General features: G+C 44.3%; 1 protein-coding gene across 1 annotated transcript in view; it reads right to left on the reverse strand.

The window, feature by feature from the left end:
- The window catches only part of LOC148523560 (retinol dehydrogenase 7-like), a 56,671-nt gene extending 31,687 nt beyond the window's left edge, over positions 1 to 24,984 (reverse strand). The window contains exons 1-3 of the mRNA XM_088473182.1: positions 24,880 to 24,984; positions 16,009 to 16,343; positions 10,270 to 10,528 (exon numbers count right to left, since the gene is read on the reverse strand). Of these exons, the coding sequence (XP_088329308.1) occupies positions 10,270 to 10,528; positions 16,009 to 16,343; positions 24,880 to 24,932 (647 nt within the window). The 5' untranslated portion in view covers positions 24,933 to 24,984. The remainder of the gene's footprint in view (positions 1 to 10,269; positions 10,529 to 16,008; positions 16,344 to 24,879) is intronic.
- Between the last annotated feature and the right edge of the window lie 598 nt (positions 24,985 to 25,582).

The raw sequence follows: 25,582 nt of genomic DNA on the forward strand, positions 1-25,582 counted from the left end.
TTCCAATTATAAAGTAAATTTATCCAAATCTAGTGCACTTAACCTCACAGTACATCAGAAATGTATGGAGGATATACAATCTTTTTGCCACTTCTCCTGGCACCCCACATTTATAAAATATTTAGGAGTTTTCCTCCATAAAGATCTCTCTCTGCGAACAGATCTTTTATCTTGGTGCCCCAAGAAGATCTCATGGATGGGGAGGACAGGAGTTATTAAGATGAATATACTTCCCAGGGTCCTCTATCTTTTGCAAACCCTCCCAATCACAATACCCCGTTCCTGGTTTACCACACTTCAACGACTTGTTAGAGACTTTGGGCAGCTCGCAAACCCTGCTTCAAACACGATATACTCTTTAGGAAAAAACATCAGGGAGATCTACAATTACCACACTTTCTTACCTATCACCATGCAGTCCTACTTATGAGGGGGATGGAATGGAGTAGGTTAAATGATAGGAAGCAGTGGGCTGATATTGAGGCAGCTTCCTTTCCTTCTGTTGATTCAGGTTTTCCTTGGCATGCGACCCTACCCCAGACTAACCATCCTCTCCTGAGCAAAATCATTTCCTGTTGGGGTCGGCTTCACTCACATCCCCTTATCTCCCCTGTCCCTTCTCCTTTAACCCCTCTATTTGGTAATCTGGCTTTTCAGCCGGGGACTCCAGTAAATTCATTTGTATTGTGGAGGGCACAGGGGATCCTCAGGATTAACCAACTATTTGAAGGTTCAGAAATTATGAGTTTCCCCTCTGTTCAGGCTAAATGGGTCTTGCCTAATAGCGAGATTTGGAAATACCTGCAGATAAAGCATTTTCTCTAGACACTAGGCCCCCTTAAAGGGTATGGGAGGGGTAATACTCAGTTTGAGAATATGTGTGTAGTTCAGGAATCCCCACCACACCCGCTGTCCTCTATTTACACAATGTTAATTGAACATCTTTTTTCTGGTACACCCAAATTTATTTTTGATTGGGAATTAGATCTAAAGGGATTAATAGGAGAGGATGATTGGCCGGAGGTCTTCAGAAATACTTTGGCAACATCTGCAAATGCGTTAATTATGGAGACACATTACAAAGTCCTCTCACATTGGTACCTCTGCCCCAGCCAGCTTTCTAAAATGTGTCCAGGAGTCTCTAACAAGTGTTGGAGATGTGAGACGGAGCCGGGAACTACTTTACACATCTGGTGGGATTGCTCTTCTCTTAGACCTTTTTTCGGACAAAGTAATTGAAAAGGCAAGCCTTATTCTCCATGAGGATTTGCCTTCTTGCCCTAGCTTTTGGCTTCTGAACCTCATTCGAAAACCCTTTGCACATTTCAAAAAGTTGCTACTGCGTCATATATTAAGTGCTTCCAAAGCCGTGATCCCTGTTCACTGAAAGTCCAAGTTGGTCCCCTCCATGTCTGAGTGGTGTTCACATCTTAATCACTATATGACTATGGACGTCTTAATTTTACCCAACTCAGACAGGGGTAAAAATTTTACTGTGACTTGGCATCCCTGGTTGCAGTATAAGGAGTCGGACCACTATAAGATGCTTAGTCATGATTAAGGATGAGTTCAAACAGACTCCGGTGATATTTTATAGCTCATTAAAAATAGGTGATCGGTTGTATCAGTTCTACGATATGGAAGGAGGCATTTTTCTTTTTCTTTTGTGTTCTTTTCACCTTTCTTTAACTTCCTCCCTTATTTCTTATTCTTCTTTTATTCATTTATTCTGATGTAATTGTGTCCGATAAAGGTTTTGTTGTAAAATGTGACCATATTGTGTAATATCATTATTTATATTGATATGCCAAATGTTGATTCTTTTGCTGTGTTTTCAATTGATTTCTTTTTTTTTGTTGTTATATGTGAAAGAATTAATGTTTGTATTTTGATATGGTTTTCAATAAAAACATAATGCGTAAAAAAAAAAATTAGATAAAATATATATTATATTAAACTTTGTTAAAATTTCACATACATTTACATTCTGCTTTCAATCCTCTATTCAAATGTTGATTCTAAGGGGTAAATTTACTAAAGTGAGAGTTTTTAGAAGTGAGTTTTAAAAGTGATGTTGCCAATAGCAACCAATCAGTTTCTAGCTACTATCTTCTAGAAGGTGCTAGTTAAATGTTAAATAGACTCTGATTGGTTGCTATGGGCAACATCACTTTTAAAAACTCACTTCTAAAAACTCTCACTTTAGTAAATTTACCCCTAATTGTGATCTACATATTCTCTAATAATGTTAATTCCATATACATTTAGGGCTCTATTTATCACAATCCACATTTACATAGCGGTTGTGATGCAATCATAATGATTTCACTCGCATTGCAAATTATGCTCTTTTCACATGAATTTATTAAAATTGTGAAGCCTGGACAGAGTTTGCGAAAGCTGTGTCCCGGCGAAACCCCTCCGCAGCCTTATCACTGTATTTTTTTGAAATAAATAGAGAAAATAAGTGCCCACTCATGCGCGACGAACAGCCCCGCTAGGCCCCCCGCGATTGCACAACCCCCACCCTTAATTGCACTTACCTCTGGTGATTGGGGCTCCTGTGATGTCCTCCGTGGCTCCGGTCAGCTGGTCTCCCATTCTACATTGTGACCAGGTCTCAGTGCATGATGGGAGACCAGCTGACCGGAGCCACAGGGGACATCACCAGAGCCCCGATCACCGGCCCAGGACTCAGGTAAGTTTTTTTTATTTATTTTTTTAGCAGTGATCAGCGTGTGGTCTGTTTAGACCACACAGCTGATCACTGGGGCCGGCTCCTGGCTCTGCTCTGCCTGTTAGAGTCCATTAACTGGGGTATACCCTTGATACCCTTGATAACGCCACCTCCAGGTGGCGTTATTATCACAGGGCTTCCCCCGGTATTTTTATTTGCAAACAGATCGCATTTCCCATTACAATTATGGGAAATGCGATCTGATTACAAAAAAAAAATATGTGATAATTAGAGCTTGGAGTAGAATTTTACGAATTCTACTCAAATTGCCCTTTAGAAAATTTAGGTGAAACTAAAATAATGTGAAAAGGATGTGAAAACACCCTTTTTCTCTTTATTTTAGTATAAAATAATGTTAATAAATAGAGCCCTTAATTCCATGTTGCTGCGCAGAGAGAAGTTATAACAAACACGCCTGTTTGTATTAGAACTTTATGACTTGTATCTGGTGTGGGTGATGGTATTGGGGGTGGGTGTAATCAGTGACTACACATGTTATGCTTAACTATATAATCAGTAGGTTACAAGGCTTTAGGCTTGTACAAGGCTGCTAGGTTTTAGTTCAAAGTGGGTTTTTTTCTAAGTGGAACTACATGTACAGCAAAGCTTAAAGAGTTAGTCGGGAGTTCAGCAGGAGGAAAACAGGAGGATGACATTTTAAAAGAACTCTCTATAACTTGGAAAAAAAAGTAAAGGATCTGATGAGCTTCTGGATACCCTGCTACTCAGCAACCAGCTTCCATTATAACCTGGACACACCTTTTGCCAACACCCTGCTTCAGCATTGCAAGCAACTACCTGCTTACCGAACATTTAATTCTTGTATGTTTGTGTTTCTTCTCTACATTGTTTAAATCATTCCAATACTACTGTCAATTTATCTTTATACCACTGTAGTATCTACCACTGTTTCACACCTATACCTTTAATTTTTTATATATATAATCATACTTTATACTAATTCTCAAGTCTTGCTACTTTAACAGCTCTAAACTCCTTTTTTGGTTATAATATACTATTGTAGTTGTGCCTTTACATCTTCCAGCGCTGTTCTTCCTTTTATCTGATTTTGACCTTTGACCTGTACTGCTCCCTCATCTCACACTCATTACTACTACTGATCTTTCCCCCCAACTGCCTCATCTACACGATGTCTCTTTTCTTCTACTCCTCCCTCACTCAGCTGCTACATTATTTTCTCCTCTACGACCAGTTTTCACCTCTTTTCTCCATCCATAGTCCCCTCTACGTTCTCCCCCTCCTTCCCCTCCTCTGTCTCTCTTCATCACATATAAGTCTCTCCACTGCATCTCCCACAACTCCAGTATTATTCACTTCTCTTCCACCATGGTCCTGCTGCACCACCACTAAACCCTGCACCCTCTCTTTTCTCCAAGTTACCTATCCTTTCCCCCCCCACACACCACACTAAACCTCCACCTTACCCACCACCCGCTGTCGCCCTTCCTCATTCAGAAGCCAGCCACATAACCCCACACTCCTTATCCCCCTTCTCTAGATCAAATCACCTCCACACTACATCAACCCTAATAATCTTATTCTCCTCTCGCCTCTTAACTCTGACCCTCTCTCCTGTTCCCTCTGGAAAGCCAGTTTTGTCTATAATAACTGGTCTCCATTCATGAGCACTTCATCTACAATGTCTTGATTCTCCTTGCCATCACCAAACCCTGGATTTACCCCTATGACACCACTGTTCCTGCAAAATTCCTCCATTACTTGGCTTCCTGGCTCTTAATCTTCAAATGGGCCCTCAAGACCCATTTCTTCCTCAATGCTTTCCAGTGCTCATCCTAACCCACTACTCTATGCTCCTTCCTCACTATCTAGCCCATCTGTGTCACCCCTGTTTGTCTGACCCTCCCCTCAGAATGTAAGCTCTCGCGAGCAGGGCCCTCTTTCCTCACGTGCTTCTTCTTGCCCTATTTTTACTTTCATTTACAATGGCACCTAAAACTGATTACTGACACCTGGCTGCTTATTTAGGTGTTATGCAGCATTGTTTATAAATCATGTACTTGTCCTGCATTGTCTGTACTGTTAATAACTGTTGTCTTGTGTGCTCATTTGTTTCTGTAAGGCGCTGTGGAACGCTTGTGGCGCCATATAAATAAAGGATAATAATAATAATAATTATTAGGATTAGGAGGATGGTTAGGGCTAGGGGTTAGGATTAGGCACTAATGGGAGGGTTAGAGTTAGACATTAATAAAATAATCAGAGAATATGTAGATAACAATTGGAATCCAAATTGAATAGAGGATTGTAAATGGAATGTGAATCTATGTAAATTTTAACAAATTTTAATATAATTTTCTTATTTTATCTAATTGTATAGATCTATTGTTGAATTTTATGTATTATTTTATAAACATTTATATAGCTGTATGCAGACAGGATTTATATTGTTAATATGAGTGGCTTCTCTAAAACAGCTAAAACACAACAGAGGTAATGATTTAAATAATTAATCCCAACTGGCAGACATCAAACCATTAGAATCCCTATACAAATTAAAGGAATCTGGCCATGTACCTATGTCATGATAAAGCTCCAGGATATGAGCGAAACACGGTTCAAAAGGGTTAATTTCCAGCTCCTGTTGCCTCTATAATGACTGACTTTATACCTTGCGGATTACTATTACCTCCCGCTACCTAGGAGATCCCGGTATCTGACTCAGGCCATGAGTTAATCCAATACAGCAGCATCAATGTTGGTGGAAGCCCACAGCGGTGTGATACACACTGCTTGTACAGTGGACACACGAGGGGGCCAGTACGCCGTGGTCTCTGCTTGCTGCAGAGAACCGGCATCCTTAACTGCCCTAACGCCGCTGCTGAAACTCAAGGCTATTCACAACCAGCTGCACACCGTGGTCCAGAGATATACCGGAGGACCGGCGCACTACAATTACCTTACTGCCGCTGTCATAATACAAGGCTGTTTGTCTCTCAGCGTATTGAGACTATCATTGGGAGTACCTGCCCAAAATACTGGTGAAAACAAATAAGTGCCCGCAAGGAATATATACAAAGTGGAGGTAATATACTTTTTATGAACCAGGTCATATGGGACTTTGACTTTTTCATTATTAATAAGTAGTACAAGCCCTCTACAGATCTAGAAGTGCAGCAGTGTGCTGGATATAGTGTTAACCTCATAAGTTGTCAGATACATTTTATCGATTTATATGCAGTGTATATTGTGTTTTAATAAATAACCTCATTTGATTTAGAGAAGTCTATTTATTGAGATTAATTAAGCATCCATATTTATTTATATTCACCTTTAACACTAGCGCAGTCTTTTTTCTTTATAGATGTGTATGAGTGTCAGCTTGGTAACTGACCTATATACTAGCAGTACTGCTGAATTGTTAATATTAAATAATTCCTAAGTACTCTTTTTTTACCTATACAAGTACCAAGATTTATAGCATTTCACTGAATAGCTATAGTTATTTTCTTTGGCGTCCCTAGGCAGTTGAGGCTTAGCCACTTTCATAGAGGGGTGTCTTTCAAGAAATCTATGTATAATCCAGTGGAGTAACAAGACAGTTTAAATAGCCGCATTAGAACCATAAAAAATAAACTATCACATTTTTAAATGAAACTGAGACAGAGGCTGACAGTATGGATTTCTCTGAAGGTCGAGGTCCACCAAAATCAAGGCACTGTAGTAAACAGGACTTACACCAGCCAGAGAGCTGGATCCGAAAGACAGGTGGGTATCAGAAGATTTGCAAGTCCAGAGATAAATGTAGCAGAAACCACCCAGTCCACTGTAATTAAACAGAGGACCCAGTGTGGATGTGTGGTGGGTCAACAAATCCTAGAGCAACTGGAAATGGGGATCATCCAAGGAGCAGGACTATCATAGGTGCTGACAGAACCACAGGGAAAACAGCATAGGGTATTTCAGCAAAGGCAGAGGAGTTGGTCTTGAGGGGCAATACACCTAAGCTTGGAGGGGTGGAAAGGATCAGTCCAAGATGAGCCAGAAATGTAGTTAGCAAAGGGGCCATCTTTGAAAGGACCAACAGTCCTGGTGCAACCATGAATGGCCGTGGTATTATGCAGTCCCCACCCAGTAAGGTCACAGTAATGGCTAGGCTATCAGTCCCATTGGGTGCCCCAGACTCACCTATCCAGTAGCTGTTAATCCTCTGCACCCGTACACCTCCCAGCACAGCAACAAGGCAGAGGAAACCATTTAGATAATGGAAGCAACAATCTTGACTGTTGGTCCCATGAGTAGGGAGCACACCGAGGCGGAGGTATGGCCATAGAAGTCGGCAGCTCCCGCGATAGCACAGAAGGATCCGGGATGGGGGGGGGGGCAGCAAGGGGAATAATTTCCTGAGTCCCTGTTCCAAAGTGCTTGACACAGAGCAGTGTTGTTATGTGGGAAAATAGAGCCTTCTAGATAAGTCCCCAATGCTGCTGGACACCAGCACTGAGGAGTGGCAGCCCTGGCCAGTAAAGCAGGTTAAGGAGGAAAGGGATAGTGGTGCTAGGCTGTGTGTCAAGATGACGGCCCTACCAGGCCAGGGGTAACTTCCACTCTTGCTGGCACTTATCCCACAGTGTTGGTGTAGAAAGGGGTGATCTCCCACAGGGATTATGCTGAAAATTGTCTTTTAATGCAGGAGCTCAGTTAAGATGCGGCCTCTGTCGGGAACTTTTTTGGGTAGATTTTACCAAAACACATCAATGATTTAGAACCAAAACACGGGGGTCTGCGCACATCACTAGTTTGGATAATGTTATTTGTTATTGTGCACTGTGTGCATTTCTGTGTCTCATTTTGCCATTGTGATATTGTATTGCATTTAACTTCCTCTTATAGTAGGTAGTGCAAATATTGGTAGGAGCAGGGCCAGTGGTAGGTTGCTCAACACCCCCCCTGCAAAATATACATTTGCGCCATCCCTCCCATCCATGACCATGCAATAGTACCCTCAATTCAAATTACTCCACACAGTAGCACAATCTTCTTCACATTACACCACACATGGTAGTGTCTCTTATTCACGTTAAGTCACACAGTTGAAGAGCCACTTATACACATGCCACAGTAGTGCCCCTTATACATATAATACCCACAGTAGTAGTGCCCCTGACACAGAATTCCCACAGTAATGCCGCTTACACATTGTCACACAGACACAGCACTGTACTCACCTGAAGCCCCTCTCTTATGTCTGCCACCATCCGACAACTCCTCGCACTCGGCACTATGGGAGAGATGTCAGGACATCTCTCCCTCTACTATACACACTGTGGTAGCTGGGAGGCAGAGCTGAGGAGTGAGCCAGGCACCTCCCTGCATTGCAGAGCCCACTTACCTGTCCTGGGTAGGAGTTTACTCAATATTAGAAATAAAATTGTTGCTTTTAAAACATCTTTGATTGTCACGCCTCTACTCTGCAGGAACGGTTGAAATAAAGGGCCTACCCTCCCATGTGAAAATGGAAATAAAAAAAAACATTTGGGCTCCATATATTTTCAGGAGAGGCTTCATAAATATACTATCAAGGCTTCATAAATATACTCCTAAAACTTACACTGGCTGAATATAACAAAAAAGTACAGTGAAAAAGTGATTTTGTTATGTGTTATCCAGTGTCAGACTGTGTTATGAAGGGTAATGTATGGGTAGGGGCCCATGCTTAAAGAGTGTGGCCAGCCACACAAGCTTGGCTAGCAAGTAGAGAATGCCTGATCTGGTCCTGTTTATCAATATATATAGTAAATACTGATAGTGCATGCATTGATGACAGCAATTGGGGCGCAGTTTATAGACCGGTGGACTAAATGCCGCCGGTGTATATCCCAACACGAGAAGCCCAACAGGGGACTTCAGATAGGCATCAAAATACTGTCGCCTATCTGAAAACCGATGCCAAACTCTGAAGTACGACAGCCTAAATGAGGTAAGTCCGGGGCATCCTTAGTGTAGCGGGGTTAGGTTTAGGTTTTGGGGGGGAGGTTAGGGTTAGGCACCCCTAGGGGGGAGGGTTAGAGTTAGGCACCCCCCCCCCCGGGAGGGTTAGATTTAGGCACCCCAGGGGGGGGGGACTTAGGGTTAGGCACCAACCCGGGAGTTTGAGGGTTAGGGTATTTACTAGCCGGCGTCGGGATCTCCTGCTGTTGGGCTTCTCGTGTCTGGATTTGAAACGGTGGCTAAACAGCTGCCAATATTACATACTGATTCCCAGCAATACACTGTAGTGAATACACCATAGTCCTAGAAATTCAGTATAATCTAATATACTGATGTATAATAATTAAGCACATGATGGTGATCCTGTCTTTATATACCACATTAATGTACAGTAGTATATGTGATAGTAGACCCCAGTACTGACAGCCATCAGATCTAGTAAAGGTGAAATTCCTGCCATTTTGAAAGAAAGAAAATGAACTATCTATGCTCTTTCCACTGGGATGACAATCTAGGTAAGTGAATGAATGCAGCGTTGCAATGTCATTCCAATTACTAGAAGGAACTGGGTTCATTATTCTAAAGCCCACAGCCAACAAAAGGACAGGGATGTGTTGTGACCACCCACTTTGATTGGCAGAGGATGAATCTTGGTGCAGTTTCTATAAAAGTAAACCAAGCACTCATATTCATCAGTGTTTCTGCTCCACCAGGTAACTGAGGGCCTGATTCAGACATGATCGCAAGCGCTGAGCGCTCACAACTGGGGTGATGGTGGCCCAGAGCGCATGCGCAAGACGGAGCCGGCTCCGTCGTGCGCATGCGCGAGACCCGGATAGCAACGGGCAATCCTTCGCTCCGGGTCTCACACCAAAGGGGGCGTGCTGTCGATGTTGAGTGACAGCACGCCCCCTTTGGTGTACGGGCCGGGGGGTGGCTGCCCAGATGGAGGCGTTCCCATGAGAACGCCTATCATCTGGGGGCAGCCCCACTGACATCACAAGTGATGTCAGTGGGAGAGCTTTCGGATCTGTTTGAGCCGAAAGACCTCGGGGACTTGCGGCCACGAGACCCTACCACAAGGGTCTCGTCACAAGCTCGATGGTCGCGATGGTCTTGACCATCGCGACCATCATCCTGGCCGCTCGCATTAGCTGTGGGTGGCAACCCACAGCAATGCGAGCGGCCAGGAGGCCGCTTCATAAAAAAAAAAAGACGCCCTGATTCAGAGCAAGCGCTCTGTCAGAGCGTCCATCTCTGAATTAGGGCCTGAGTCTCTAATAGAGTAACAATGTATAATTTGAGTGCACAGTATGGAACCTGACATCTACTGGGGGGGTGGGCCCCTAGGCAGTGGGACCCACTGGGAATTTCCCATGTGGGCCAGTCCACACCTGGTGGCACCTAATTCAAAACATATAAATTATATTTTTATTTACATATAGCAGTCTCTCCTCTTGGAAAATGTATCTACATTCTGTACTTTATACTACAATCATGTGTTTGGTATGCATGCCCATCAATAGCCAGTAACCTTCAGGGCTCTGTTTATGGTAACTCACCTTAGGCTGTCTGAGAAGGCTTCCACACCATACTTAGATGGGCAATATCCTCCACCGTTTACAGATAATCTTCCCAAAACACTTGATACATTAACAATGCGTCCCCGGGCCTTTCGGACAAGATGCAGCAGGTGCAGCGTCACATTGATCATACCGAGCAAATTCACACTTAAAACCTTGGAGAAATCTTCAACTTTTTGCCACTCATTAGGAGCTAAGCAAAAACCATAGCCAGCATTATTCACCAAGCCCCAGAGTCCTGTAGTACATAACATTAGAGTTAGAAAACAGAATCAACTATATAAAAACTCAACAGGTTATTTCTATTTTTTAAAGTTTAGTGGGCTTCAGTTTCCCCTCCCCCTTCATATGTGCCAAAAAGAGAATGGGGGAGATATGTGTTACTTTGCTACTATCCCCTAGTCATATATGCTCCCCTACCATTCTACCCTGGTCACATGTTCCAAGTTCCACTTCTCTCCTCACTGCTCTTGTAGCTTTGACTATCTGCTGCTCCTACTGGTGCCGTTGCTTGGAAATATCCTGGAACATTGAGGACCCACTTAGCTACAATTTATCTCCAGACAATTTCAACTATAACAAACACATTTAATAAAGACATCTCCATACTGTACCTCAAGTGGACAGGTCACTAAATTATTAGCCCATACATTAAATAAAGTGACTTGACATTATTTAAGATTTTAAATATACAGGATGAGTCTCCCATATCCAAAATGCTTGGGACCAAGGGTATTTTGGATAATGGAATATTCCGTAGTTTGGAATAATTGCATACCATAATGAACTATCTTGGGAATAGGACCCAAATATACACACAGAATACATTTATGTGTTATATACACCTTATACACATAGCCTGCAGGTAATTTTACACAATATTTTCAATAATTTTGTGACTCAAACAAAGTTTGTGTACAGAAATGAAATTCATTTATGTTTCATATATACATCTTATACATACAGCCTGAAGGTCATTTTATACAATATTTTTAAAAATTTGTGCCTTAGACAAAGTTTGTGTACATTGACCCATCAAAAATCAAAGGTTTCATTATCTCAGTCATGCCAAAAAAATTCCGTATTTTGGAATATTTGGATATGGGAGACTCAACCTGTATTAAACTAATAGTGCTCAGCTATTGTAGATTAGTCATCCCCCAGTTGTTATTATTCATTACTCCACTGTGTTATCCCCAATGGGTAACAGAGCATTTATTAATCACACCTCAACCATTATTAATTCCATTGTCAATCCAACCCGTTATTCATCTTTCCCAACCCTATATTTGATTATCCATTTTATTTCACAAATCACCTACTACAGTATTTGTCACTCATAACTCCAGCTATTTATTACACCTCTCCTGTTTTCCATGCAGTGGACTAGATAATCCAGATCAGATGCCCAAACACCTTAGTTGTTACATACAGTATTCAAATAAGGTTGTATAGAATGCTTGAGACGCAATGGTTTCCATTGCCTTGTTGAGGTCCCAGGTATATTACTGTGATTTTGATTTTTTTAAGTGGGGTGAGGTGGGTAAATTGAATGAATATTAGTATTTCCCGGGGTTCTCTTTAACTTATTTGTTTTAGGGATTTTACAGTTATTATCACTTGTTTGCTTTAGGATATTTACAGTTGTATAGAGGAGTAGACTCAGGTGCGGCTAGGATAAGCTGTGGTGGAGGAATGAGTTTTGAGAAAGGGCTTGAAAAATTGAAGGTTCAGGGAGAGCCTAGTCAGTAGTAGGGAGTAGTAGGCTTCCATTAGTAGGGAGTGGTGCATGACAAGTTTTTCAGCATGAGAGGTGGTTACCAGAGGAAAAGAGACGTAGATCAGAGGCAGAATGGAGAAGCTAACTCTGAAGGGGAGATGCTCTTAAGCGCTTGATGAAGTGAGAGTAAGCAGCATGAATTGAGGAAATGGGAAGCCAACACAGACATGGCAGACAAAGAGCAGTAGAAGAGGAGGAAGAGGCTGGAGACGGACATAAAAACAGTGGGCTGGATGGCCTTCCACATAGAGACACATAGATTTTTAGTATACAGAGGTAGATTCTTGCATTAGCATAATGAAGGGTTCCGTGGCCAAACTGAAAAGCAACCGCAGATGCTTCTGATTCAGAATCAGGCCCGATCTGATGTAGGGTCTTTGTTTTAACATAAATAGCACAGAAGGTTTAATCCATTGTTTAACTGTGATCATTACAGGTACATTATATATCAAAAAAATCTAAAAAAGCACTCTGTATACCTCCTGCAGTGTTCCTGTCTCCCCACACTTTACAGTCCTCCATCAGCTTTGCATCTATAGTATCTATAATGGGTATAGGTTGCTCAATGCTTGTGGCCCATGCGTACATTAGAGATTCGTCAGTGTCCTTGCAAGGCCCGCCCCCCAATACTTGCTCCTATCGGTGCCATATTCCCTGCAATATGCAGTAATCAGAATGAAGGGCTCAGACACAACAGATAGCAAAGACTCTGGCACCAGAGTTTTTTATTTTGTCTGCGCAAGCACAAGCTTTCCAAATCTATTGCCATAAAACTGTCCCCTCTGCCAGCAGCAAGTATAGGGTGGGGGGCGCTGCACAGATACACTCAGGGGTCTATTTACTAAGCAGTGTTAGGAGACAGAGTGAAAAGTGATAAGAAAGTGATAAGGTGCCAGACAATCAGCTCCCAACTGTCATTTTTCAAACACAGCCTGTGAGATAACAGTTGGGAGCTGATTGGCTGGCACCTTATCACTTTCTTATCACTTTTCACCCTATCTCCTAACACTGCTCAGTATATAGACCCCTTACTCTCCGGCACAGGTATGGATGGGAGGGCCACTGCTGTACAGTGAGAGGGCTCACGGCACAATTGTTATATAATGGAATCTGCCTCTGCCAGATTCACATTGTTGTTTAATGACTGTAGTACCAGGTCTCCTTACTGTGTTATTTCACTGTATTACTTGACAGCTGCTGTAAAATTTGTTGCTTTATGTTTGTCCTCAGTTCAGTAAAGGTGTTGAAGGGCAGCGTAAGGCAGGTGCAATCTGACTGAGCCAGTTTAAACCCCGAGGTTGTGGTAGCAGTATACCTTTAAGAATTATGATGTTAGTATTAGTGTAATACCCCACTATGTGAGGTATTATGTCTGACTGGAAATTGGACTACAGCGCATGTCTGTCATTACGCAGGCAAACACCCAGTCATCTCTGTAGCTGCTCCAGAGGTCAGCAGCAGGTCACATGACCAGTGTCAGGTGGTCAGACATATGACAGTTGGAAGCGAGCAGCAGTTGATCAGTGAGTGCCTGAGGTAATGTTTGGAGAGCAGCACGCTGCCGATGGTGGTAAAAGGCTCCTGACAGGAAGCTGCGGCTGTGTGAGCCGAGGCAGCATACGGCCCCAGAAGGCGGGGAGTTGCTTAGTGGACCAGCCCAAAACCAGCCCTTCAGCCTGCAGAGGGATAAATAGGCCGCAGCTTATGAGGACTGATAGCTGGAGCGGCCACTGCAATAGTGATAATTCAACAAATATTGAAGAAGTGAAGCTCTGTGAGTATTGTACCTACTGTTCCCCCTCTGCAGTGTGTTAGTGGCAGAGCACACTTACCTCTATAGTGACAGAACTATTGATTAAGTGAGGAAATAGAGACTAAAGGAAACTGCTCCAAGAAGCTAGCTAAGGACCCCTAGGTGCAGAATAATATGTTACTGAACCAGAGGCTAATGAGAGCAAGTAAGCGCTCAGCTAACCTGACCATGACAGGAAATACCTGAGGGCTGTGGTACAGATAGTTCTGCATGTAGCTGTGCTGAGCTCCAATATTACCTCAGGAGAGGGAGACTTATTCACAGCAGCACTAACAGCAGCAGACCACACACACTGAGGCTATATCAGAACAGTCAGTATAAACTTTGATAGACAGACTCCTGCGTCAGACGGTACCTTAACTGCTCAGAATAAAGCATCTTAACGAAAGGAGCCGTCAACCGCCATTTTATACTTCTGCAACAAGTTTTACCAGTATAATTCCCAAAATTACCCTCAGCCTAGGGCTGCTACAGTACGTAAAAAGTCGGGATACAGCTTTTACAGGAACACTTAAAGCGTATTTTGCTAAAGATTCCTTATTCACCAGCCAGTTCATCTTTCGTTTCTTTATTCCGTAATGTGCATCGACGAAGACCTGGCCAGGCAGGACTGCCAGGTTTAGCCTGGGTATAGTGTATTACTAATGAATTGTATTTGTATGCATATTGATGGATAGAGTTAAGCTAGTTTCTATGGTTATTTAATGTTTGCAATTGAAGGTTGTAATACACTGTAAGCCTTATATAATTCTATTTCTGGGGTATTAATAGTAGCAAAGTGTAGAGTTAGTGTAAAGATATAGGAAGCATGGTTACCGTTTCTTAGAGCATACGGTACATAATCATAAGTTAGTGTTGCACTTTTATTGAACGTCTTCCCATAACGGTTAGACTAGACATTTAATGGTCATTTCAATTCACAATTCCTGAAATGTATATATGTGACGCATGTATATCCTATTTGTTGCAATAGTTTGCTGTGGCATATTAAGTGTTACTTAAAGACGTATTCAAGTAAGGAAATAAAAGGAAAACCCCCACTGTTGAGGAGTTCCTATTTAATAAAGTGATTGTGGGTTTACACTCTGTCAATTGCTGTGTTGGGAATGGGGACCACCTGCCTCTCTGCTGTGGCGTAGGAAAGAAGGAAAACTAGGAACAACTTAACATTTAAAAATTCCATACTACAGAATCTAACCACACTTGGGTATAACATTAGACATTACAATTAGCCTATAGGGTTCCTGGGGAGTGTGGCCTTGTTGGTATATTAGGTCTGATATCCAAAGAGTCAGCCTCTTTGATTCTGGAAAGCTCACCCTCCCTAGTTTGCGAGTTTGTTTGGTATGTGTGTTGTGGCGGAAAGAACGGTAGTGTGCTTTTATTTCTTATACAAGTTAGATGGGTGCAATCTGCTTGTTCAAATATAGGCCAAATCCTCCCTACAGGGAAATGACACAACCCGTCCGGGCGTACTTTTTCTGGAGCGTTGAACACCAACGAGTGATGTGTTTGGTCTGCATGTGTTTTTGTTGGAGTGTCCGTTCTTTGTTGTCCGCCACCATGCTAACTTTAAGCTCACAATCAATTTCAATTGGCAAGATCTACTTATCTAATTCGATAGCCCCTAATTCAATACTTAATGAATAATTAATAATCTGATGTCAAATAAATTTGACCTTTAATTTTAATCCAACTCCTGTTGTCTGTGTGTTTATTTTTAGATAAGTTTTTAATTGTGTTAAGTCTATAAGGTATAGTGCACACGTTAACCATTAGGGAGTTTAAGCATGCTAACTACAGCTCCTGATCTCCATGTATGAATGAACACATACACAGAGTCACAGACATTACAACAATGGCCCAACAATACCCCTGCATAGTATACAGCAATAGTGTTTCTTCATTGTACAGATACAGTATTTGAGCTAAGAAGTTTTTATGTAATTTCCTAAAATATCTTCATATTAGAAAGATTAGGTTATGTGAGACATTTATAATATATAAACAAATGTATAAATGTAACCTGTGTCAGTATGTTACTAGTGCATTTTCACTTTCTACGTTACCCTACAATTCCATAAAGATTATAACAACAGAACTAGGAACAGAAAATAAAAATCACCTGCATTTCCAACAGCACTTGATACCCAGTTGGCAGCAGAGCTCACACTTCTGCTGTCAGTAACATCCAGTATTACAGTTTGCAGTCTGCTGGAGGTCTCCTTCTTCAGGTTCTCAGCTCCTGTCTCCGTCAAACAAGAAGCCAGAACCCTCATTCCACGTCTGTCCAGCTGCTTCGCCAGCAAGTTCCCAAATCCAGTGTCACATCCGGTGATGAAGACATATTTATCTGTGAGATTCTCCAGTATCTGACTCTGTCTGTACCATCTGTACAGGAGTATAAGAGCCAACACCACCAGCAGAGGGAGCCACATGATGAAGCAAGACATTTTTCTCCTGTAACATGAGTGATTTCATTAGTGCAGATTCTATTTTATATTGTCATGTGTATTTTAGTCAACAAAGGATAAAAAAAAATAGAACACCAATTCCACTCTGAACAGAATATAATTTTGGAATCCAGGAATGCCAGCTCACACATACAGCATTCTGCAAGGGATGTGAATCCCCAGTGTAGGCGGTCACACAGTAGGAGTGGTGCTACATGGGGCCACCAGCTGATTTCTAGATGTGTTGTATTGTTTTTTGGGATTATTTTTTCATTTATATATTGGTACAGGTATGTGTAGATTGTAACAGTGTTTGATTTTTTAGTATACTACATTCATTCACATTCACAGTTGCTTACATGTATTTGATCAATTATACTAGACCTTAGAGCAGGAGTGTCCAAACTTTTTTCTTGGAGTGCCATATTAAGAAAATGACTCAACATTGTTTCTCACAGTTCGCCTCCTGGCAATTAGGTAAGGGTTCTTTGCTGAGCCCCTACTTCTGTGCCAGCACAGGTCCCTCCCCCCATGTATGTCAACCCAGAGCCCCACATTATGTGCCAACCCACATCCCACTTTGTTTCAGCTCAGCGCCCTCCTTTGTGTGCCAGCCCATAGCCGCCCTCACCTTGTGTGCCAGCTTAGAGCACAACCTATGTTACTTACCTCTCCTGGTCTGTGTCCGAGTCCTGTCTCCCTTAGCCTTTCCATTCACTGCTGCTGAGCTTACACATGCACTCTGCATTCATACTGTCATGTGCATCTGTCGAGGGGGTTGGCCTGGCAATGATGTCGCCAGGCCACAGTATCGGGCAGACAATTTACTATCTCCAGAGTCTGGTCAGTGGTATTCGGAGCTTCAGAGGAATCCAGGACTGGGTGGTGGGCCAGACTCTTGAACGGGAAAGGGTTGCGTTTGACTGCCCGGCCTTTGAGCAAAGGGTCTTAACTTAGGCTCTATAGATCACTTCTGGGATTTTGTGAACTTTGTTTTTTTTTACTCATTTCTAAATGAATGTAGCCAACAAATCACAGTAACATTAGCAGTCACCAATAGAAATTGCAGACATTTTCAAATCGCATTACATTTGTCACACAAATTTCAATGTATTACTACTTCAAAATTAGACCTGTCATTGAGTCACCCACTGGTTTTATTATTCCATACTCTGATTTATCAAATTAACTAGAAATAAACATGCAAACAACTGTATTATTGATTAAAAAGGTCACAGCCACATTTATTGTATTAAAATAGTTATGAAAGGTGACAAGAAAAGCAGTGCAAACCTTGGCCACCACCATAAAGAAATATCTAAATAAATGGGGTGGTGCCCACCCCAGCACAAGCAGTATTGGGCTGTACCTCTCCCCCTTAGTTGGTATAAAACTGGCCCCACCCTGAGATGGAGACCAGGTACTCCCCTGAGGAGGTGACAATCCAGCCGATCTCAAAGAGAGAGTGCCACCCAACCGCTTTTGCGTTACATGAGGCCCATTGAGCACTGCTTTCCAAAAAAGCTTGATTCAAAGAACCATGGCCCACTATCTAAAATTGACCTCCTACCATGATCTACCAAAAGTAAAAAAGTCCTACAACCACAAAAAAACTGTCCATCCTCTAACCAGATACACCTTTTGCCTTTACCGTACTGCCTTGTACTGTAAATGAGGGCATCTGTGTGCATCCCCCACCAACCTCACAATGCATCTAAATATGATTACATTAAAATTTGCCATATACCCAAACTAAAACCGCACTCCCACGACAATCCATCCATATGCCAAATGGCATGGCATCTAACCATATCAATACCAGAGAGAATAATAATAAAAAAAACATAATCAGCTCAATGCCCTTCTAGGCGCAAACTCGTGAAACCTAAATGAATCCAATCTTGCCCTTGCTTTGAACCCCTTGATGGTCCATAAACATGCACCCTGAGGGTGAGAGATGGAAAGGAAAATCTTTATTTTAAGGTTAAAATGTCGAGACACTGAGCTGAACCTCTTGTACACTAATGACTAATTAGGCAATTGGAAGTTTCCAAGTAGCTTAATTAGTCCAATAATTACATCTAATATTTTGGGGTAAAAAAAATATTATCCTCAAATTAACCCAAATTCAACTTTTTCATTAGTTTAGGCACCCAAAATTTAATTACAATATTTATTTTAATTGAAAAATAATTGTTTTTTTATTTTTCAAGGTGCTCTCAAAGTACCCCAAAATCAATTTTTTTTTTATTTTTTTTTGGCATTTTTCATTTAATTCGTTTGAGATTAAACAAACAAAAGTTTATTTTTTATTATTTTCTTGCATTTTTTAAAAAAGGCACAAATCAGCCATTTGACACCATTTAAAAACTTACAGTACCTTCCTAAGGCCCACAAACAGCCTTCAATTTTGGGGGGTTCAGGATGGTCTCCCCACTTTTTCATGCACTTTCTCAAATCTCATTTGGCAGTCAATTTGCAAACCTCCGCTGAGGCATGTTTAATTGGTTTGCAGAATTTCAAGAAACAAACTCGCTACTCGCAATTTGCACCTAATTGGATTGACCCCATCCTCAACATGCTAAGTCCTAACTTGTAAATACAAAAGAGGCACTGGTGAGGTTGCTCATTTGTGGGAGATGGGGGAAAGAGTGGGAGTGGCAAAGGGGGGAACACAGCCACATATTGACAGGGTGCTACAGAAAATGTGGAGGGGGTGACCTAGCAACCAGGGAAGGAAAAAAAATCCAGGTGTGGCCACACAAAGTCAGTGCAACCTGCCCACATGCATGCTATCATAATGGGAAAATACAGGGGAAGGGCCAGAAAAATGTGCTTATAATAAAGAGACAGCAAACAGAGGCAGGGTATCATGGCTGTAACTGAAAGTCTGCGGGAAAAAAAAGATAGGGGTGCAGAAGCAGGAAAATAAAGTGACTATGATTGGAGAGAAGCAAGGAGGACCACCTACCAATGCAGGGGGCACTAGGGCAACTAAAACTGCTGCACGGATGGCCTAGGGCTGCTGTAGTAAACAAGTTGGCTGCATGTTTTGCCCCCTTAAAGAATCTCCTTGCCAACTATAACCGTTATTGGTGGGCAGTGGGACTTACAAGGGCTTTCCCCCATTGTCTGGCACTGTGAGGACAGCAGGGGAGCAGCTGCCATCCTGCGCTGCAGCTAAAATAACTGTCATTGCTACGGGGTGGGGCCAACATCCATCTCCGTGCATGACCTAACCACCGATGCTGGAGTGTTGGAGACAGATTGTGAGGTGCTTGATGACTAACGGCACCCCTTATGAGCCAATTGTCTAATCCCGATGGATAAGCAGTACATCACGATGCAATCCCGGCAATGGGCGCTAATGTGTCTGGATGCGCACACCCCATCACTGATCCCAGTGCTTGGTAGGCATGGCAGATGCTGGAAGGGGCCTATCTGCCTCAACTAAACAGCCGGGTGGTAGAGAAGAACAATGGGGATAGGGCATTGTGGCCAGAGGGGAGGGGGGGTAGCTAGTTGTGGTAAATGGGAATTAAATGAAAAAAAACGGGTGAGGACTAGAAAATTTATGAAAATATGGAACAATGAAGGCTAAAGGCACACATCCACTAGACGATTAAATTGAGCGAATGAATGATAACGATATCGTTATCGTTCAATAGTTCAATAATTGTTTGAAAATCGTTTACACATCATTAAAAATGTCTAAAACGACCAGCGATGTGCACTCCTGCTGGTCGTTTAGAAATCTATCATTGGGCAAATATGTTGTACAACCTGACGATACATTTTTTACACTACACTTACACAATCAACCTGCTACCCACCGACCATGGGTGGCGAGGATAGCCCCAGGCTATCAGCCTAGGCCTGAGGTGCTCTGGAGAAGGAGACTTCTTTATTGGGCGGCTCCCCAACTCTCCAGGGATCCCTGGCCCGGGCTGACTAGCAGTCAGGAGTAATGTTTCGGCTGGGGAACTCAGTGATAGGGTTTCCCTGTCTGTAACATTACCCCCCTGCCCTGCTAGAAAGGGTTCGGTGCTGGTTGTGGAGATTACAGGGGAACCCTACGCATTTTTCCCCTGTAATTCCAGAACCAGGACCGAATCAGAGCCTGGTGCTGGTTGTGCTAAGTACAGGGTAACCCTACTCAATTTTTTCCCTGTACTTACACAACCAGGACTGGCTATAAAAAGTCCGGGGCTAGTTGTGTATTTAGAGGGAGGCCCCACATAATTTTTTTTAATAAAATGAACACGTAACAAGTATTTTACAGTAAGATACATGCATGCATCTCACTGATGTATGCATGAATCTGAGTTACGGGATCTCCGGCTGACACACGTGCCTGGCGCACATTGCTCCCCGCTGGGTAGAGATGTCGGTCTCATCGGGCTATGTGAACGGAGCTGCCAGCAATCAGCATGGATTAAAATCTAATGAGAAATCACACTAAAATAAAAATCAAACCTTTGTAGATATACCCTTTAAAATGCTATCTAACCCTGTCATTCAACATTGATAATCTACAACAAACCACATCAAAGATTTTTTTCCAGTATTCTCTATCTATATTTGTTTGTTGATCAAAAAGTATTACAAGTAAAGATGTGCAGTACGGTTCTCCAGAATTCCGAATCAACCAGAATTTCATGAATCTTGATAAATCCGAGTCGCAGTTCTGATCTCCTGAGGAGATCCGGATAAATCTGAGTCGCAGTTCTGATCTTTTATATTTTGGGTTTTGGATTGCATAAATTACATATATTTAACTGTTTTTAAAAACTTTATTCAATTTTAAAAAACAGATCAAAAGCCTAAACATGAAATTGAATCCAAAACCTAAGCATGGGGGTCAGTGCACATCTCTAATTACAAGTATCTTGGGGGCTCCCTGTGCTGCCAATATATAGGTGATCCCAACCTAGCAGTATATAATGTACATAGGATATCACTCGCTGACACTTATGTACAGTATGTTGTTTTTGAGGCAGAGTGAATGCTGGAGGCAAAATCAATATATCAAACTTTTACTGAAAAAGAGATAAATAATAGGAAAAGAATGCTGCAGTGTGTACATGCATAAGAGAGGAAGGGGCCCATCTGCATTCCCTAACTGAGGCCCCCTCCTCTCTCCCCGGCGAACGTCAGCAGACTGACCACAGCAGTAGACTCTCGGCACTAGTCTGTGCCCAGAGTCTACTGTACATGCCCATTTTCCTGGCAGTTTCCCCACTGTGCATGCACAAAACGCTGGGAAAATGGCCACAGCAGCCATTTTTCAGGCGTTTTCTGCAGGGCTACTACAGCTGACTTCAGAGGAGTAAGTATTAGAAAATATGGGTGCAGGGTGTGTGATGTGGGCTCCCCCTGGACCCAGGGGCCCATGTGCACCGCACACCCTGCACCCATTAGAGATATGCCCCTGATAACATGACAATCCCTGCAAACAGAGGGCCTGATTCAGACCCGCTCGCGAGCACTATGCGTTCGCAAGCGGGTCGATGGTGGCCCAGTGCGCATGCGCACGACGGGCAAGCCATCGCTCTGGGTCTCGTACCAAAGGGGGCGTGCTGTTGATGTTGAGTGACAGCACGCCCCCTTTGGTGGGCGGGCCAGGGGCGTGGCTGCCCAGACGGAGGCATTCCCATGGGAACTCCTACCGTCTGGGGACGGCCCCACTGACATCACAAGTGATGTCAGTGGGAGTGCTTTCGGCTCTGTTAGTGCCGAAAGCACTCTAGGGCTTGCGGCAACGAGACCCTACCACAAGGGTCTCGTCACAAGCCCGATGGTCGCGATGGTCTTGACCATCGCGACCATCTTCCTGGCCAGAGCCGGCCCTAACCAATTTGGTGCCCTAGGCAAGATTTTGGCTGGTGCCCCCTAGCAGATAAGCCCAACACACTTCACTCTAAAGACACTCTCCCCCACCTCTTCAAACATGATAATCAGTTACTGTCCAAAGTCATTCCCTACTATCCACGTGGGAATAAAGGGGGAATATAAATCTGTGCAAAGCGAGCCACTGTGTCCGAAGCGTGGCGAGCGAAACAAGCCGCAAGTGGATAAATTTTTTCTTTTTGTGGAATGTATGGGCATGTAACTTCTGCCCTCACTGCCTGTCACTTCCAGGTACAAATATTGAAGGGGATCTATACACTACCCATTCAGCACAGCAGCCCTGCCAGCAGCTAAGCGGAGGATGTGGCCAACAAGGAGGACTTTGCTGCAACTCACCGGCATTTTCGTTTGTGTCACTGCCACTCTAAATAAAAAAATGCTTCTGGTGTTTAGCTTTGTTAATAAATGGGGCCCTTATGCTGGCTACATACTAGACGTTATGTCGTCCGAGCTGGCGGATCGGGCGACATATTGTCCACAATAGCCAGTGTATACCCGCTACGTCACTGAAGATAGCGCCCTCCTGTGCAAAGACAGCAGCATCATCAGTTGGACCTGCATGCAAGACCGACGGGTGATCTTGTCAGTGGGGGCTATGCTGCAGAATGCAGTATGGCCCTGCCGTCGCTCTGACGCTCCCGGCACCGGCAAATGTGTATGCACTTGCCGATACTGGGACTCCTGATGGGTCCTGCTGCTAGTGATATCGCGCTGAGGGCCTGATTCAGACAAGCTCGCGAGCGCATAACGCTTGCAAGCGGGTCGATGGTGGGGTACTGCGTATGCGCAAGCCCCGGAGCGAGAGAGATATTCTCTCGCTCCGGAACTCACTACAAAAGGGGCGGCTGTCGATGTTGATCGACAGCTCGCCCCGTTTTGTAGGCGGGGCGGGAGAGTGGCTACACAAATGGAGGAACGCCTGCCGTTTGTGGGAAGCACCACTGACATCACCAGTGATGTTAGTGGAGAGCTTCCTGCTCTGTTAGAGCAGGCAGCTCTCTGGGGCTTGCGACGGACGAGACCCTACCACAAGGGTCTCATCGCAAGCTGCGATGGTCGCGACCATCACCTGGCTGCCCGCAAAAGCTGTTGGTGGTCACCCACAGCTTAGCGAGCGGCCAGGAGGCCGCAACAAAAAAAATGTTCTGATTCAGAGCGAGCGCTCTTCAAGAGCGTCCGGCTCTGAATCAGGCCCTGAGTGCACACGTTAAGTTTGTACCCAGCTTTAGACTCACTCTCTTCAGGACCAGGGAGGCAGTCGCGCACACCCCTGCTTGTTCTTCTAGCTTCTGGCCTGTCCCTGCTGGACTTGGTGGGTGCTGGGCTATGGATGGAGGCGGAGCCGTGAGATGTGGGGGGTGGCTGCGGTAGGGCATGTGCAGCATGCCCTCCCATGTCCATTTTACTTGCCGCAGCCCAGTGGAGGAACTATTGAGTGGTGGCCTCACAGCACATAGAGTATCAGTAACGCCCTATAATTCAGAGTGCAACGCAGAGGTGCCATATAATGCAGAGAGTGTCATAGTGAGCGGCATATAATATAGAGAGTGTCGCAGTGAGCGCCATATAACGCAGAGAGTTGCAATGAGTGCCATATAATGCACAGAGGGCCTGATTCAGAGCTGCTCGCTCTAACAGAGCGCTCGGTCTGAATCAGGGCTGGGCTTTGTTATTTTTGGAGCGGCCTCTCTGCTCGCATAGCTGTGGGTGACTACCCACAGCTATAGCGAGCGGCCATGATGATGGTCGCGATGGTCAAGACCATCGTGACCATCGGGCTTGCGACAAGACCCTTGTGGTAGGATCGCAAGCCCCAGAGAGCTTTCGGCTCTAACAGAGCCGGAAGTTCTCCACTGACATCACTTGACTGACTTGTGATGTCAGTGGGGCAGCCCCCAAATGGCAGGCGTTCTCATGGGAACGCCTCCGTTTGGGCAGCCACCCCCCCCGGCCCGCCCACCAAAGGGGGCGTGCTGTCACTCAACATCGACAGCTCGCCCCCTTTGGTGCGAGACCCAGAGCGACGGAGTGCCCGTCGATAGCCGGGTCTCGCGCATGCGCACGACGGAGCCGGCTCCATCGTGCGCATGTGCTGTGGGCCACCATCGACCCAGTTGCGAGCGTTCAGCGCTTGCGACCGGGTCTGAATCAGGCCCAGAGACCCACAGTGAGAGCCATATAACACAGAGAACATCACTGACCCTCATAACTTAAAGCACAGTTAATATGAACAAAACGCTCTCATACACATAGCATTAATACAGCCCCCACCCCACACACACTACATTAATACACCCCCCACTCACACTACATTAATACACCCCCACTCACACTACATTAATACACCCCCCCACTCACACACACTACATTAATAAACTCCTCCAACACACTATTAAATTAATACACCCCCCACCAACACACTACTACATTAATACACCCCCCACTCACACACACTACATTAATAAACTCTTCTTACACACTTAAATTAATACACCCCCCCACCAACACACTACTACATTAATACACCTCAGACAGTAAAACATACTCCAACCTCCTTTCCCCAGAAAAAAAAAAACAATACACCCCTCCCCATTGCATACAGATACCACCCCATAGATGCCACTGGCACTTACCTGTCCTGGAAAAGGATGTGTGGTCCCTGCTGGGGCTGGTCTCCATGGCACATGATGACAGTCACAGGAGAGGAGAGGCTGTGACAGAGAGGGCTAGACTGCAGGAAGGAACGAGGACCCGGGTTTAGGGGGCGGAGTCTCAGGCAGAAAGGACTGTGTAAGTAGAATAGACTAAGAGGAGGGGGCGGGGACTCGGGGGGCGGGGCTGGGTCTTAGGCAGTCTAGTGACAGGCTGGTCATGTACAGTGAGGGTAAGAAGGCCCCCTCCCCTTCCTCCTCCTTCCTCGGTACGGGCCGGCCAGCTACAGGCAGCGCAGAGAGAGTACTGTAATAATGAGTCAGTGTGACTCATTATTAGTACTGCTGGCTGCGGGCCTTGCTTCCTAGCGGCAGGATGCCCCTAAGGCATTGCAAATGCCCTAGGCATTTGCCTGCAATGCCTATGCCTAGGAGCGGCTCTGTTCCTGGCCGCTCGCTATAGCTGTGGGTGGTCACCCACAGCTATGCGAGCGGCCAGGAGGCCGCTCTAAAAAAACAGAAGGCCGGCCCTGATTCAGAGCGAGTGCTCTGTCAGAGTGTCCGGCTCTGAATCAGGCCCAGAGGCCCTGATTCAGAGCCGGACGCTCTGACAGAGCGCTCGCTCTGAATCAGGGCGTCTTTTTTTTTTTAACGGAGCGGCTTCCTGGCCGCTCGCATTGCTGTG

The sequence above is a fragment of the Taudactylus pleione genome, unplaced genomic scaffold (assembly GCF_031769625.1).
Source record: "Taudactylus pleione unplaced genomic scaffold, aTauple2 ptg000130l, whole genome shotgun sequence".
NCBI classification, from domain to species: domain Eukaryota; kingdom Metazoa; phylum Chordata; class Amphibia; order Anura; family Myobatrachidae; genus Taudactylus; species Taudactylus pleione.